Source organism: Pipistrellus hanaki (assembly GCF_964339955.1).
Source record: "Pipistrellus hanaki genome assembly, chromosome: 16".
Classification (NCBI taxonomy): Eukaryota; Metazoa; Chordata; class Mammalia; order Chiroptera; family Vespertilionidae; genus Pipistrellus; species Pipistrellus hanaki.
This window is the reverse complement of record NC_140518.1, coordinates 24,819,504-24,836,746: the sequence shown is the minus strand read 5'-3', so window position 1 is coordinate 24,836,746 and position 17,243 is coordinate 24,819,504. Positions and strand designations below refer to the sequence as shown.

The following is a 17,243-nucleotide window of genomic DNA, read 5'->3' as shown; positions in this document are numbered from 1 at the left end:
CTACGTGCAAAGTAAGCAAAGTCCATTTTTTGAAAATCATGTTTTTTTCTTCTGATTTTTTTAAAAGTAAAAGATACTTATGACAGACAATTTGAAAAATATAATAAATAAATTTAAAAAGTCCTTGTTTCCAAAAAAGTGTCCTTGTTGGGATCTGGGAGTGCTTATTTCTGGTTACCCCATCATTCACATGGAGCTTCCTCTCCATGAGTGTTCTGCCTCAAAACTGGGGGTGCCCCAGCAAATGAGACAAGACCCCCATCCTGTGGAGCTTCCGTGTGAGTGGAGGGAGGTGGTCCACAAATGTCAGGCGCAAATGGTGATTTGGGTGGAGATGGTATTGTACAGGAGATGAAGCAGGACGGTGGAGGGAAGCCGGGGATCCGAGGAGGTGGCATTGGAGCCAGTGCCTGGACGTGTATCAGACTGGAAACATTTAGAACATGAATATTTAATCCTGAGGAAGTTCATTCTCCTAAGTGTTGGTGCAAGTGTAAATAGATGTGACAGTTTAACAGAATGTTTGGAAACATAAGACGCACATGCCTGTTGCATGAGCAGTGCCACTTCTTGGAATCTTTTCTACAGGAGTGCTCGCATACCTCCAAGCCCGTCCGTTGGAGAGTGATTAGGGAACTATACTGAGCCTTTGAAAAGATCAAAGGAGTTCTCTTCCTTTCCACTAACATGGGAATGTGTGTGGTATATGGAAGCGTTATTGACGAGCGATGGTAGTCATATGGTGTCTGTGCAACAGCCAAGGTCTGAGAGGCTCACACATGTGGTTAAGGGGGATCCCCTCATGAAGGGGCAGCAAGATGGTCGGGGGACAAGGGAGAGGATGGCTTCTTGACCCATTGCTGCATTTGTTCAAATGTTGCAGTGAGCACCCGTGGTGATTTTTTAAAAGTTATGCAGTGATGCGTTCTCAAATTGAGAATTCTTACATTACAGTTTTGCAAACCCACAGTAGGTACGATGAAAAGTAAAGATCCTCCTCCCCGTTATCCAATGAGACCTGACATTTTGGAATAAGGGGGTTTGGGGGAGGTGAGTCCAGCCAAGTTAACTCAGTAGACAATGTGGATAACCAAGATGGTGAGAGGTAGCTTTGGGGAGAAGGGGGGACCCCGCTGTGATTCTCAGGTCCTTTGCCCTGTGCTGTTTTTTGGTGCCGGGGAAGCCGTGGGCCTCATCTGGAGTCCAGTTAGGTTTTCCCCATCCTGCAGGTAGGGCTGGCCTGCTTCCGTCGGAAGAACGGGCTGGAGAGAAGGAGTGCCAAGGAAGGCTCTGCTGGGCCGGGAAGTGGTCTTGGCAGAACGCCCAGGGATGAAGGTCAGGGCCCAGCTCGCCGAGGGCCCCGTTGATGAGGAGCACTCTTGGTAGAAGCAGGACTCTGACGTAGGGACCACAGTGAGGGGTGGGGGGGTGGGGTGAAACAGATAAACCACGAAAGACCATGAGGTCTGGTAGAGGAGGAATGTGTGTGTGAAGCTTAACATTTATAAAGCAACAAACGAGAACATTTTACTACTTTTAATATAGCATCACAAACAGAATACCGAGTACTGGGGAGGGAGTCGAAATAACTTGGAGCCATTGGATTTGGGAAACATGAGTGAAGAGAGGCTTGCAGCGGGTGGGAGAAGGGGGCATGCGCCTGTGTGAGAGCGCGTGCGGTGGGGAGCGGGGTGGGGAGGCGGTCACAGAGGCGGGGCACCGGGTAGCTTTGGCATTAAGCTCAAAGAGCAATTGCAAAGGGAAAAGGAAAGCCCCGTTTGACTCAGACACGGTCTGTTGTCTGAGGCGATGTCAAGAGGCAGGAGATCAAACCCAGCTCGCCACGGTCCAATCCGGAGCCCAGCTCAGCCTGGCTAACGGGCATCTCCGTCCTCGGCCAATGCCTCCGGGGCCCTCGCTTCCCCTTTGGCAGACGAGAGACAGAGGGCGCTCAGAGCTGGGCGGGGGCTGAAAGGTCACCCAGAACATTCGTTTTGCAGGCTCCCCAGCAGGCCTTTCCAGGAAACAGACAAGCCTGGCTTCACAGTTTTGCTGGAATGCAAGCCCCTGGCTTTGCACTTCCACCTGGGGTAGGCGTTGATGAAGGCTGCAGGACACGCACACGCTGGCCAGCCACTGGCCCTGAGCAAGGGGAGGAGCAGAGCTGAGCTGTGTCCACCCCGTGATCCTCTGGGCCTGAAAGGAGCGATTGAAAACTTCAGGTGAAACTAGAAGTAAGATTCAGAGCTCCCCGTGCAAACAGTTCATTTCGCCAGGGAGACGTGTGAGCAAACCCAGGCACCCACCCTGCTGTCCAGTGGACGCTGGTGCATTTCCGGAGGTTAGCCTGCAAAACCTTCAAGTGGAAGTGAGACTGGCTCCATTGCGTCCTTCCTAATCTATTAGATGTTCCTGGAGCCTGTCTCCTCTCACTGTCCCCGGGGCCAGTCGGCAGTATGCGTGCGTGGTTATCATAATGGACCGGGAGCTGGTCTCCCACCCCAGCCTTGCCCCCTTCAGTCCATTCCTCACGCCACCTGACTCTTCTCTCCACAGCTCAGCCCTGTGCCTCCCTGCAGTGCTCAGAACCCTTCACCGACATCAACTCGGGGCCTTTATAACACCCCATGCCCACCTTCCTGCTCCTGGTTCACTCACACCTCAGCCCTCCACGTGTGCTCCGTTCAGTGCTGCAGCCACCAAGCCTGCGTGTGGTTCCTCAGAAATGTGACCTTCTGTCTTGTGTTTTTGCCCAGGTTACCTTTCCGGGCTAGTTCTCTTTTGTCTCAAGATGCGGCTATGCCAGGCGGCATCTCTAGGAGATGTCCCCTAACCTCCCCGTTAGGCACTGCTGCCCACACTCTGGAAGCTTGTGGGGTTGGCATCCATCCGGGCACCGTCACTGTGTCCTCACTGGCTAGTCATTGGTCTGGTTCCCTGATTTGCCTTAAAGGTAACAGTCATGTATTTCTAGCCATTGTACCTGTAGCGCCTGGCATGGAGCTGGTCCGTGGATGTGCTGCAGAAAAGAATGAACTCAGGGGTTTGTTTGTTTGTTTGTTTAATATATTGTTATTGATATCAGAGAGAGGAAGGGAGAGGGAGAGAGAGATAGAAACATCAATGATGAGAGAATCATCCATCTGCTGCCTCCTGCAAACCCTCTACTGGGGATCGAGCCCACAACCCGGGCATGTGCCCTGACAGGGAATTGAACTGTGACCTCCTGGTTCATCGGTCGATGCCCAACCCCTAAGCAGTGCCAGCTGGGCTGAACACAGGTATTTTTTTTATTTAGTTTGTGACCACATGTTTGTGGGTCTTGGTTGTGCACGATCTGAGTAAAGACCTGCTCAGTCTGCTCCCAGGAACGCGGTGAGGATTAGTAAGATGAACAGGCTTAGGGTCGGATATCAGGAACATGCAGACTCGTCACTCGCCTTGAAGCATCACTAAGCTGTATCTATTGGGTCTCCCTAGGCCAGTGGTCGGCAAACTCATCAGTCAACAGAGCCAAATATCAACAGTACAGCGATAGAAATTTCTTTTGAGAGTCACATTTATTAAACTTAAACCTCTTCTAACACCACTTCTTCAAAATAGACTCCCCCAGGCCGTGGTATTTTGTGGAAAAGCCACACTCCAGGGGCCAAAGAGCCGCATGTGGCTCGTGAGCCGCTGTTTGCCGACCACGGCCCCAGGGTGTTGATGAATTGAAACTCCCGTGTTGTTCCAGGTCAGCTGTTGCCGGCGAACCGCAACACGCCGAGCCCCATCGACCCCGACACCATCCAGGTCCCGGTGGGCTACGAGCCGGACCCGGCAGACCTCGCCCTGTCCAGCATCCCAGGCCAGGAAATGTTCGACCCTCGCAAACGCAAGTTCTCCGAGGAGGAACTGAAGCCGCAGCCCATGATCAAGAAAGCTCGCAAAGTCTTCATCCCCGATGATCTGAAGGTAAATTGGAACTGGTAACCAGGCTGTGGGCAAGCAGCGAGTGGGAGGATCAAGAGGCGGATTAGAAGGACGACTCCGGGCAGATCACACAGGCTGGTGGACAAAGGACTGTTGATTTCTGATCCTGTTTCTTGGCATGTGACTCAGCAAGCTGCTTCCTCTCTGGGTGCCTTCTCAAACATGCCTTTCATGTCCCGGGAATGCCCAGAAAGAAGGAGGGGCGCTAACATGCTGGAGATATTTGCAGCCCATGAAGGAGGCACATTGCAAGGAAACATAGGAAAGGCCAATAAAATCAAACTATAACCTTTCAAGGTTGGAAAGAGAGAGAAGATCATTGGGGAAGGCATCTATCCCCCTCGTCTTCCGGGGGAAGTTCCCTGGGGGAATTGATTGATAATTAACTGCTGTCCTTTCCCTGGAGACCTCGGGGGACCGCAGCTGGAGACAGGACCCCTCTCCACATGCCAACCTAGGGGGACCAGGGCGGGTGGGTCCCCTGACACTGTTTCTTTGTAGTGTTCACTCTGTACCTCAAATAAGGATCACTTGCATATCTAAGCAAAAGGTTAATTCCAAGTTGGTTTTTCTCTGCTCTGTTGAAGGGACATATTTCTTTAAAAAAAAAAAAAAAAAAAAAAATATATATATATATATATATATATATATATATATATATATATATATATATATATTGATTTTTTACAGAGAGGAAGAGAGGGATAGAGAGCTAGAAACATCAATGAGAGAGAAACATTGATCAGCTGCCTCCTGCACACCCCCTACTAGGGATGTGTCCGCAACCAAGGTACATGCCCTTGACCAGAATCTAACCTGGGACCTTTTAGTCCGCAGGCCGATGCTCTATCCACTGAAGCCAAACCGGTTTCGGCGGGACACATTATTTCTAAAGGAAAATAGATTTATCTTGGGAAATCAGATGCAACTTGAAATTATTCTGACACATTTAGTATACCTTAGGGAGGGAATTCTTTACAATGATGCCTGTCCACTGGTATTCAATGAGGACCACCTTTGATTAGCTGTTGCGTAGACTTGTCTGTGTTTGTGCTTCATTCCAAGCATGTGGACAGTGAAGATATGATTACCTATATTCAGGGTATCGGAATCAAGCATACTCCCTTAACCCTTTCCTAATTTCTGATCCCGGTTTCTCAGGCCTCGGGATGGCTCAGATGGAGTATTGCTCCGTGGCTGGGAAAATGGGAGTTTGGGGCATCATCCTGGGACTGGCTTAGACTCGTTACCTCTACTTTTCCATCCAGAAAGAGCATTGGAGGGGCAGTGACTGGCCCCTTTAAATCACTGCGATCATCTCTGTACCTGCCATTGCCTGGCGGGATGCAGAACTGTCGGGGTGAACAGACCTCAGAGATTCACTAGACCACGTTACCATTTTGCCATTGAAGAAAAGGAGAAGCAGACAGTGAAATGGGCGAGCACCGCTCACTGCCAGGTGGAGGAAGGCCTGGCCTGGTCCCCGAGGCTTCTGGCTTCCAAACAGGTCACTGTAGCACGTTGCCCTGGCAGGGGCGACAACGGGGACTCCTGGGGAACAGATCAGTAGCTGTCCCCCTGGGAATCAGGAGAGGAAGGTGCAAAGTAAAAACCAGAACATCTAACCCGGCCAGGGAACTGATGGTTAGCCTATGGCGGCGTGTGAAGGGGCACCATAGGTTTGGTCCTTGGGCGAGCAGGTATCTTCTTTCCACAGGAGGGTTTCTCTCATCCTGGGTGCTTAGCCGTCCTGCGGTATTTCAGAGCTCATCTCTCACACTAAACCCGGGAACCCACGCGGCATGCATTTCCTTTTGAATGGAAGGTAGCTTGAAAGGATGCTGCTGAGAAATAGATGTAGCTTCCAGCCAGACCTTCGCAGGGTCTCTGAATTTTCAAGGTCAAAGCAGAGGGCCAGCCCACCTCATATCCCAGGTAACCTTGGCAACAGAGAGGCCACACGGAAACCTTCTGGGCTGGGATTATGCGTATCGCTCTTGTCAGAGCCAGGCCTGACCTTTTCCCGTGGCAGGTGGGAGGGGGCAGGAGCTTCCTCCTGCCATGTGTCCTTGGATTTCTTCAGCTGGGAGGGAAGCCTCGGGCCACAGACCATGTACTCGTGGGAAGCGGGAAGCTCTGAGCTTGGGTGGTGGGAGAGCCGTCTGTGGTCCCAGCACTGGATGAGCAAACCTACTGAGTGAACCGTGCTTCCTCCCTGGAGCCGTGCATTTGGGTCAGCATGCGTCCCCTGGCGGGGGTGAAGGGGTAACACACTGACACTACTAGCTGAGACTCCATTGAATCACTTCGATGTCTTCATACTTTGCAGCGTCCATTCATTCCTTTGACACGTATCTTTCCAATGCCAGTGTGTGCCAAGCCCCGTGTCAGGGGCTGGGGATTCTCCAGTGAATTGGTCCTGGCTTTGTGTCTTACCCTCTGGGCACTTCTAGTCTGGTGAGGAGGGATGCCCGCCTGGTGGGGGGAGGGGGCATCAGGAAGATGATGGGACAGGACGGGGGGATGAGGGGAGGGGGTCCTTGCCGGGTGGAGGTGACTGGGCAGCTGGGTGGCATCTGCCCCTGGGGGTGGAGGAGAAGGGGACAGGGGATGCAGTGCCAAACCGATCAGCCCCTCAGTCTCCTGCGATTCACAGGGCAGCAGCCTGGCTTTTCTCTGCCAGGACAGCCATGCGTCATCCCCGCCTTCTGCGTCCTCCCTCCTTTCCTGTCCCCACCTCTCATTCCTCGCCTTTCCTAGCTCAGCTCCAGGCGTGGACGGGGGAGGCTGGGGGTGTGGCCGCCTCAGAGGTGAGAGTTCCAAGAGACAGAGAAGTCGGTTGAGTGAGCTGGTGACTCCCTGGGCCCTATGATGTGGTCACAAGCTGCCAAGTCCATGGCCTACACCCCCTCTGTCCCCCCAACACACACAGCTTCTGCAACACCCAGGGGAGTTTCTCACGTCCGTCTGCACCTCCTGGGCCCTGTTTCCCTGGGTGCAGGTTCGGACACATCCTAAGTCAGCCCCTCTTTCGAATGACCCTGGAAGCCACACTCCCAGGAGCACTGAGGAGGATGGCAGGCCTCCTGACACCCAGGGGTTGGGGTTGTGTGGAATTGGTGTTTCCATCAAAGTAGCACAAACAACTTCGGGCTCTACCAGAGGCTACACCTGGGCCTGTTTAGCCCTGGGAAACCTTTCACTCCCCCAGCTCCTCCCAGCCTCTCTCACCCACTGGCCTGGCCCCTCCCCTTCCTCCAGGCCCCTGCTCCCTTCGGAAGCAAAATAACAAATCCCACCACCAGCCATGGCATACCTGCCCAAGCTAACTCGTCTCTAAGGACAGTCCTGGTATATACAGAAAGCGGAAAGCACTTGGTAAATAAAAGTCCCAGCTTGTGAGAGCAGACAGAGGTGCCTGCACACGCTGTCTGCCTCACGCCTTATGTCTCTGATTAGGGCAGATGTCTGCTGAGGGGAAGGGGCAGGTATGGGGGCGGGCCACTGACCTTGGCCCTGGCTTGCAGCCTTGGCCCCAACCCACGTGACCTCCTCCAGTGCCAGCTGCCCCTTGGAATCCTGGGGGAGGGTGAGAACTGACCTCACCCGCTTACTCTGGGTGGCATGTAACTACAGGCGTTAGGCTTGCCGAGATGGAGCGCGATTCACTCTTGCAAGGGATTGAAAGGGGGGGAGTGGCAGAGGCACCAGGTGGCGCCATAAATCCGTTAGGAAGGGCTGAAAGAGGGCTTACATTTCTCAGTCTCCCCGGGAGTATTTTCCTTTCTCCTGGTAGGAGGAGCAGGGAGGGGGAGGGGGAAGAAGGGACTGCTTCTGGTTGACCAGTTAAACATTACTCAGACTAATGAATGCGCAGAGAACCTTGAAACAGGAAATCAGAGAAAATTATTTAAGTGGTAGCCACCAGTAGGAGCATGTTGATGTGGTGGCAGGTAGAAGTTTGCGGGTTTTTCTTAATTTCTGTTTTTAATTGCCAAAATGTACATGTCCATTACGTCATATGCCAGCAGTTCAGAAGGATAGACTCATGAGGCACGTGCTCTGCTGGGCAAAGAGGGCAGGGGCCTGCAGTGACAGGTGGGGGTGTCTGCCCTGGGAAGGGGGCCAGGGCCCATGGACTCCACTCCCCGTTGCCTAGACCGTCAAGGAAGGAGACGCAGGTTAAGACTCCTGGGCTGGTGCCTGGACGCTGCCCCGAGGCCTGCCAGCTTGGCCAGGCGGTCCCTCAGCCCTGCCGAAATCTAATATCTTGTTTCCTTTTCCCTCTGTACCTCCCGAGCAGGATGACAAGTACTGGGCACGGCGCAGGAAGAACAACATGGCAGCCAAGCGCTCCCGGGATGCGCGGCGGCTGAAGGAGAACCAGATCGCCATCCGTGCGTCCTTCCTGGAGAAGGAGAACTCGGCGCTGCGCCAGGAGGTGGCCGACCTGCGCAAGGAGCTGGGCAAGTGCAAGAACATTCTGGCCAAGTACGAGGCCAGGCACGGGCCCCTGTAGGACGGCGGGGGGGATGGGGGGGCCGGCCGGCCTTGGACTAGATGGACCGTGCGTTTCCCTGATGACAGCACCACACCTGACCTGACCTTCCTTCCCGACGGCAGCACTTTACCGGAGGCATCCATCCACACAACGGGCTCCCGCACGCGTGTGGCCAGCGGTGGGCGGGCCTCTGCACTTGCCATGTCCAGAGAACCCTCTCCTCCTCCTTCAGGTCCCCCATCAGAAAGGTGCCATGTTTTTACTGGACTCTGGAGACCTCCATGGCGGGGTCTCCTGCCCCTCTTCTCCTCCCCACTCCTGCCCCATTCCATGCGGCTCTTCCCTGCTCTGCCAGGACCCTGGGTTTGGATCCACCGCAAGGGCCCTGGGAGAACGGCGGCTCTCGGTGGTCCAGACCGGCCTGTGAGTTATCAACATGCCAACACGGTGCCCAGAAGAAACCCAGCGCTCCGCCTCGCCCTCTTCCTTTGCAGGCGCTTTCCTCATCGTTTCAGTTCGGATGGCGATCGTCCTCGCATTGACAGTGCTGTTTAGATTCCTTAGAGCCCGTATCTGCTTACCGCGCTATCGACTAAGCTTCCTTTTCCTCCTCCGCGCCCCGGATCCGTGAGAGTTACTCTTCTAGACCACAGAGCGTGTGTTTGCACCGTCTGTACCTAAAGCAATAATCCTATTGTGCGCTAGAGCATGCTGCCTGAGTATTACTAGTGGACGTAGGATGTTTTCCCTCCCTGAGAAGTCCACCCTCTTTAAAAAAAAACACACACACACAAACATGACAGCAATGCATTTGAGCATGCCCAGAACATCCCCCTCCCAGGACAGGGAAGCAGAGGGAAATGGCAGGTCTGAGAAGGAAGGGCTACTTTATCAGCATAGGAGCCAAAAAAAAACACCCAAAAACCTACACAAACAAATCGCATTTTGGAATGGCTTTTGACATGGATATGTTTGGTTTTGTTCTCTCCCTTCTCCCATATCCCCACCCCCCACTTTTATAGTTAACTTTTTTCCATAGCCCTCTTGATATATTCCCAGCAACTCCATTAAGATTCAGTTCTCCCCATTTTTTGTAATATATATATTTTTGTGACTTCTACCTTGCTGTTTTTAAACATCAGTTAAGTTAATGAGTTGGCGTTTTGTATGACCCCTTTTCCCAGCGGTGCCCCTTTTCGAATGCTTCATAAGTTAATGATTCCGGAGCTTGCGTTTCTCACCCCATTTGCTTTTGAACGTATGTGCTTCTATAAAGTGTACTTCTGAAGAAAATGAATGTAAAAGACACTGGTGTATCTCAGAAGGGGATGGTGTTGTCACAAACTGTGGGTAAATCCAATCAGTTGAACTGTTTACTATAGACCCAAAGGAGAGATGATGAAATTGTCTAATGTTTATACAGAGTTATTATAGGACATTCTTTTTTTTGTACAGTATTTTTCAGATATGAATACTGACCATGTATTTTGGAAGACATATATTATATATAGCAAAGAGAAAAGTCCATGTTTTGAAATTCTATAGCAAAGATATATATTCATCAGCGTTGTACAGAGAAGAAGGGCTTGGGGGTTTTGATGTCTTTAATATTTGAAGCCTGTCACTGACACCTCAGCATGTTTTCTGCTTGGAGATTTCACGACAGTATCCAGGCCCTCCGTGCTGAATTCTGCTCTCACAGCTAGAAGGGGATTTCCTGTTTCCTCGTAGGTCTCAGAAAGAAGTCAGTTAGCATCACCCAAAAGCACAAAATGGATGTTAGTCAAATATTTATTGGATGCTACAGTGTTTTTTAGGGAAAGCATCTGCCACAGAAATGTTCACTTCAAAACGATGACTTCCTGGAACGGAATACCACCGCAGACACCCCAAACAGTTCTGTCCTCCCCGTGGGCGCGTCTTAGGCAGTTGACGGTCGCTAACGGTGCTGTGTGTGGCTTACGACTTGATGGATGTTCCGACTCTAAAGATTGTTCTTCCGCGTCGCTCGGTTGTGTCACGTCAAGAGATTCTGCTGCTGTTACAGAGACACGTTGTGCTGGATTCAAATACGCTTCCCTCCGTGAGGTTTCCTAGTGTCCCGCGCCCAGAGTACCTGGTTCCTTAGTGATCCGGTGGGCTCCCGGTCAGCCCGTCAGCAGCTGTCTCTGGTGTCAGAGTCCCGGGAAGCCCGGCTGGGCGGATAGTCCCGTTAGCTGTTCACTGGGTTCCAGGCGGTAGAGGGCAGCGGGAGGTGGAAGAGTGTTGGAGCTGAAATGCGTTGCTCGGGTGAATCACTCATGACAGAAACAAGCAAGACCTTGGGCAGTCTCAGGCAGGTCTGAAGAAGCGGTATTCAGTAGGAGACACCAGTGAGCCAGGGTCGGCCTTTTCATGAGAAAAGAGACTAATTGCCCTAGTTGTGAAATGGCAGTCTTCACTAAGGCAGAGACAAATGATATATTTAAGTGGCGACATGTTGAAGGGCCACTTAAATATATTGATGACTGGACCACCCAATTCATTGATGTATAAAATGGTAGCCCCCTCCAAAAAAAAAAATGCATTTGAGTACTGGTCTTTCTTGGAATTAGATTGTTTGTATCCAATGAGCATCACAAATGCTTTCTACAGAAGAAATAAAATTGTCACAATAAAACATACACTTTCATGTGCCAGGAAAGGTTTCGGAGACCTACCTCATCTTAAACAATTTTAAACGCGGGCGTCTGCAGGTGCCTTATATGTAGGTCATTGCCACTGCGCACACGTGAGCACTCGCACCCAGACCCACTGCCTTCCATCCAGGGCAGTGAACTGGCCAGGGAGGCAGTTCTGCTAAAGGGTGTGGGAGGCCATGGCCCGGTCTGGAATGACTCGGGTCCACCAGAGCCAGGTTAGTTCTGCAGACTGCAGCTATTCTAATAGTCCTGCTGTCATACCCCCTACCCCCTTTCCTCATAAGCAACTTTCAGAGATCAATTACTTGCCTGTTAACAAGGAAGCCCAGTCGTATCGTGCCAACATCCTCTAGACACGATTTGGAATGAGCGGTCCAGGGCTCCCTGATGAGGTCCCATCACCGTTACTTCTGCCCAGACTCGCAGAGAAAGGCAGGGATTGCCCATCCCATGCTACCTGTAGCAGCAGGCGGGGGGGGGGGGGGGGGGGGCGGCTGTAAGTTCTCCTTCTCTTGAGGAAGTGGCTGCCTTTTGAGACACCATCGCTTAGAGCAGGAGGCCCTTGGCTGGAGGAGAGGGCAGAGGCGATTTGGGCATGGGCTGGACAGGACGCTGGACCAGGTATCCCAGAACTTTCTTTCCACTCTCTGGTCTTGTGAGGGAGCTCATGATGATTCTGCATGTACATTGACAAGGTCTTGGGTCTGTTTTTTAAAACTTGTTTGTTTGTTTTTTTTAATGTATTTTTATTGATTTCAGAGAGGAAAGGAGAGGGAGAGAGAGAGAGAAACATCCATAATGACAGAGAATCATGGATCGGCTGACTCCTGGACACCCCTCACTGGGGATGAAGCCCACAACCCGAGCATGTGCCCTGACCAGGAATCCAACCGTGACCTTTTCTTTTGTAACTCGACTGAACCACACCTTCTGGCAATAATACCATTTAAAAACAATGAGCACAGCCTTAGCCTCGATCTTGATGAATTGAATGAACTTGGCATGACAGTCAGTACATTTCACAGAGGGCCAAATGTATGTAGAGTAGAGTGTGTGTGTGTGTGTGTGTGTGTGACTATTTAAGTCAAGACATAAAAATCTTTAATTTTGGAGCACCTTACCAAACATCACAATAATCTGCCGTTATCTTTCTGGCAACACCACAAAGATCGCATCCGCTAACCAGGTGAAAGTCCACAGGAGGTCCGTTGCATTGTGTACCATGATGTGGGCCGTGTTTATGCTGTTCCACACAAACCTTTCTCTGTCTGTTATCCTTCATGTTTAATAAACTTTGAATTTTTTCCTTTCTTTCATGTATTTTTTTTTGTTGACAGTCTGCTAGAAATTACATTCTGTTCCCAACTCTATCGCCAAGAGAACATTTTAGAGATTAGTTACCTAGATGAAGAAATAATAGTACATCATGAGTGAGACATAAACATTTCTTGCATATTTATGTGCCAGGCCCGGTGCTAACCTCTCCCATGGGATATTCAGCCCTATGAGGGAGGGACCGCCATTATTCCCATTTGACAGAAGACAAAAGAGAGGGTTCGGGGAGGTAAAGAGCTGACCTAACATTTCGAAGGCGGAAGTGACAGAGAGGACTTCTCATCCGTTGAATGGGTAGCATTTAGGACAAGGGTGGGCACCTTTTTTCTGCCAAGGGCCATTTGGGTATTTATAACATCATTTGTGGACCATGCAAAAATATCACCTTAAACATCAGCCTGCTGCATTTGGTCAAACATTTAACTAACTCAGTTCGAATGCTTTGTCAGGGCCAGACCCAATGATTTCCCGGGCCTTACATGGCCCGCGGGCTGGACATTCCCCACCCCTGGTTTAGAGCCTCGGTTTCAAACTCCCCCCACACAAAGTCTGCTTTCGGGGTGGATATACAAGAATCACTGGGGAACATACCTCAGGATATAGACCCAGTGATGCTGAATGGATAGAGCTGGGGTGGAGCCGGGAAATTATTGTTTAAAGACTCAGCTAACTCCCATGAGTGGCCACATACCTGGAGCCAAGGGTTGATAGACTCAGCCTTAATTCGAATTCATGACCCATGGTGGAAATTCACGTAGAAGCTCCAAAAGGCCCATCATTTCCTGAAAGTGAATGCTGTTTTCGTGTATAGCTGAATTTATTTTATTTTTGTAGAGACGATCCATAGTCCCTTCCCCTCCTCTCCCCGCCTCAAGGAGTCTGGGATGCAAGAAGGAATGACAGCCCGGATCTACATAGGAAGGCTGATGTCAGAGCCGTTCCCGGCCCAGGCAGCCTGGCAGAGCCACCCGGGGAGCTGGAAACACTGCGCTGCGCGAGCTGCAGCCCCGGCCAAGAAACTCGGCGGCGTCTCTGGCACGAGACCCGGGGCTCTGAGGTGAGGAGCTCCAGGACTCAGATCTGTCACTTAGCAGGTATGTGACCTTGAACCGATACTGTACATTTTGGAAGCTAAATCTCCTCGTTTGTGAAATGCCGTTCTCACCGCCACCATGAGGGCTGAGGGGAGGATTAATGCCAGAACCGATGCGCAGGTGCCCGTCCGTTCTGGGCCCGCAGTCAACACCCTCGGAGGGAGCCCAGCAAGGGGAATGTGCCCGGAGCACTGTTCCCAGTTCAGAGTTTCAGACCATTTGTTCCTTCAAAGAGGACGGAAAACAGGTCTCCTGCAGGTGCTGGTGGGGTGGGGATGAGTGATGCTCTAGCCTCGATGTGCTTTCCTGCTCTGACGTCCCTGACAGAGCAGCACACAGGCCGGTGGCATCCGTCCACTCAACGCGTCTTCCAGTTCAGACTGAGCGGGGCCAGTGAGGCTTCTGCTCTGTTTTGCGTTTTTAATATATATTAATATAATTTGTCCAGTCAGATGTGGCTCAGCGATTGAGTGTTGACCAAGGAACCAAGAAGTCACCAGTTCAAGTCTCAGCGAGGGCACATACCCAGGTTGTGGGCTTAATCATCGATGATTCTCTCTCATCATTGATGTTTTTTTTTTTCTCTTTTTTCCTCTCCTTTCCTCTCTGAAATCAATATACTGTAAATATACTAGAGGCCCAATGCCCCAAATTTGTGCAAGAGGCTCAGCCCTCACAGCTGGAAGGTCTTCCAGAAGGACGCCTGGAAGGTCGTTCGGCTGTCGGGTCTAATTAGCATATTTTGCTTTTATTATTACAAACTAGAGGCCAGTTGCACGAAGATTCATGCAAGAATAGGCCTTCCTTCCCCTGGGTTCACTCCCGGCCACCTGGGAGCCTGCAAGTCCTTGCTCCCGGCCAGAGCACCGCTCCTGTAGCTCCCTCCACCCTGCCCTCCCCTTCATAGCAGGCGTCCCACCCTTCCCGGCTGCTCCATGCCTGTGTATGCAAATTAACCTTCCATCTTTGTTGGGTTGATATGCATACTCACTCCTGATAGGCTGATGGGTGTCGTGGAGGTATGGTCAATTTATATATTTCTCTTTTATTAATATATATATATATATATATATATATATATATATATATATATATATATATATATATATATATAATTAGTGTGGCAGGTACAGGTTTTAGGACACTACCTAAACCACTGAGCCATGCCGGCTTCGGCTCATTGAATCTTTATGCTATGAAATAGATACTCTTACCATTCCTGTTTTGCAGATGAAGGAACAGGCTCATGGAGATGAAGCAGACAGAATTTAAATCAGGCCCAAGCCCAAGTCCAGAGTTTGGATGTTAGTCCACCCCTCTCCATGGCTTCACTGCAGGAGACAATTGCTGTGGTTGGAGGGTGAGCCTGCTGCAGGCAAACCTGCACTGACTCTGTCTATTCCTCACCATCTGTGTGACAGTAGAAAGTGTGCCACATGGCCCTGAGTTGTGTCTGTGAAATGGGCAAAATAATACACTCCTGCCATATAGCTCAATGGATAGAGCGTTGGCCTGCGGAATGAAGAGTTCCAGGTTGGATTCCAGTCAAGGAGGCAACCAATTGATGTGTCTCTTTCACATTGATGTTTCTCTCTCTCCCACCCCTCCTTACTCCCTCCACTCTCTTAAAAAAAAAAAAAAAAAAAAAAAATCAATGGAAAAAAAATATCCTTGAGTGAAGATTTAAAAATATATATATCTCAGCAGGTATAAATATCTATCTATAAATATATAAAAATAAATATATAAAAGCCTAAGCTACTCTCTGACCACTCAACCATCTGACCGGTAGTTATGACACACACCGACCACCAGGGGGCAGACACTCAATGCAGAAACTGTCAAGTTGCAGTGACTTGGCAGCTTTGGTTCTCAGGTGGCACACCCTGAACCAGAGAGGAAGGAGCCCCATTCCGAGGTGAGTAACCTGAGAAACACCCTCTCACAATCCAGGACCCCTCGGGGGATATTGGAGAGCCAGTTTCAGCCTGATCCTCGCAGGCCAGGCCAAGGGACCCTAGTATCTATAATAATAAAAGGGGAATATGCTAATTAGACCAAACATCTTTCCGGGTGTCATTCTAGACATCCTTCCAGATGAAGCCGGGGCTGGAATAAAGCAGCCTGGGTCCCGAATGCCAGGGGGAAGCCCATGCTGGCCGCCAGAAAAAGGAAAGCCTACTCTTGCATGAATTTTTGTGCATCGGCCTCTAGTAAATATATAAAAATAAATATATATAAACATATGTATCAGCAAACATATGCATCACCAAACCCATTCCTGTTTCCTCTGGACAGGATGTCTGTGTTACTAACATGGCTTCAAGTTCTTCTACCTGCACCTCTTCTCCCGAATAGATGGCAGCCCCTAGGCCACTTTGAGCTGGAAATTCTGAAGCCACTCCTGAAAGTGGGCCCCGGGGTGTAAGGACTCGGAGACCTATGACTTCAGCATGACCCTGCCGGCCAGGCCTGTCGGGGTGGGTGCCATTTTCCTGGGGAGTAGACCCGATGGGCCCCCAGCCTCAGTCACAGGGTTCGCAACCGCCCAGGTGTCTTCTCCAGCAATCCATGCTGTGCCTCCTCTTGGCGGCCTCCTGGGACTGAGAAGGGGGTGGGAGGAGGAGGGAAAAGGGCGGGTCTCCTCATGAACCTCTCACGCGAGGAGGATGTGCTCAGGGGAGGAACACGGAGCCCTGCCTGGTGACGAGGACCCCACCTGTCTGAACAGCGTGGCCCAGCCGAGCACTCCCTCCCCTGTAGCTCAGGTGGCCTTTCAGCAGCCCTGGGAGGTGCTCGGGGCGGGATCAGTAAGGAGACTGAGGCAAGCCCTGTCCAAGTGCAGAGAGGAAGGGGGCCGTGCTGAGCCCAGCCCCTCTGAGTGTCTCCTGCATGCCTGGAAAACATACCCCAACTTCCTCAGCGATAATGAATGAGTTTGGGATAAATTTGAAAAAGTAAAAGCCCCTGACAGGGTGCTGACTCCCCAGCCCTCACCCTGGGGCTTCACTCTTCACCATTCCAGGAACAAAAATGATGGTCTGTTGCCTGGCCGGTGTGGCTCAGTGGTTTAGCATTGACCTATGAACCAGGAGGTCACAGTTCAATTTCTGGTCAGGGCACATGCCTGAGTTAGGGGCTCTAACCCCAGTAGGTGGCGTCCAGGAGGTAGCGGATCAATGATTCTCTCTCATCTTTGATGTTTCTATCTCTCTCTCTCTCTCCCTTTCTCTCTGAAATCAGTTAAAAAATATATATTTAAAAAATAAAGATGATGGCCTCTGAGGAAGAGGCCAGGGCCTAATTGATTTGGCCTGAGCCAGGACTGCCTTTCCCAAAGAGAATCTGCCCCAGCTCTAGCCTCATCCTCCTTCTCTGAACCTGTATGTTTGTCGCTTTGAAGGCGCTTAAATGAGTGACCTTTGACCAGGCTCCTGTGGCAGCCAGACACGCCCTCCCTGTCCAGCCCTGCCCACCTCCCATGGCAGCATCACAGAGAGCCCAGCACCCTTCTCTCAGCCCCCCACCCCCACCCCTACCCCTGCTGCTCCCCTAGCCACAGAGGGAAGCGCACACACTCAAAGCCTTCATGAAAAGGTCCCCTTAGGAGACCAAAGCGCCTTTCTTCCTTTGGAACGATGACGAATCTCAGGAATA

At 51.0% G+C, this 17,243-nt stretch overlaps 1 protein-coding gene across 3 annotated transcripts in view; it reads left to right on the top strand.

Annotated features, from left to right (window-relative positions):
• HLF (HLF transcription factor, PAR bZIP family member) overlaps window positions 1-12,468 on the top strand; it is a 46,960-nt gene extending 34,492 nt beyond the window's left edge. For 2 of the 3 annotated variants that reach the window (XM_084862611.1, XM_084862613.1), the window contains exons 3-4: window positions 3,737-3,957; window positions 8,276-12,468. In XM_084862611.1, coding sequence (XP_084718737.1) covers window positions 3,737-3,957; window positions 8,276-8,494 — 440 coding nt within the window. In that variant the 3' untranslated portion in view covers window positions 8,495-12,468. The remainder of the gene's footprint in view (window positions 1-3,736; window positions 3,958-8,275) is intronic. The other variant, XM_084862612.1, reaches the window with a different exon arrangement.
• Window positions 12,469-17,243: the final 4,775 nt, after the last annotated feature.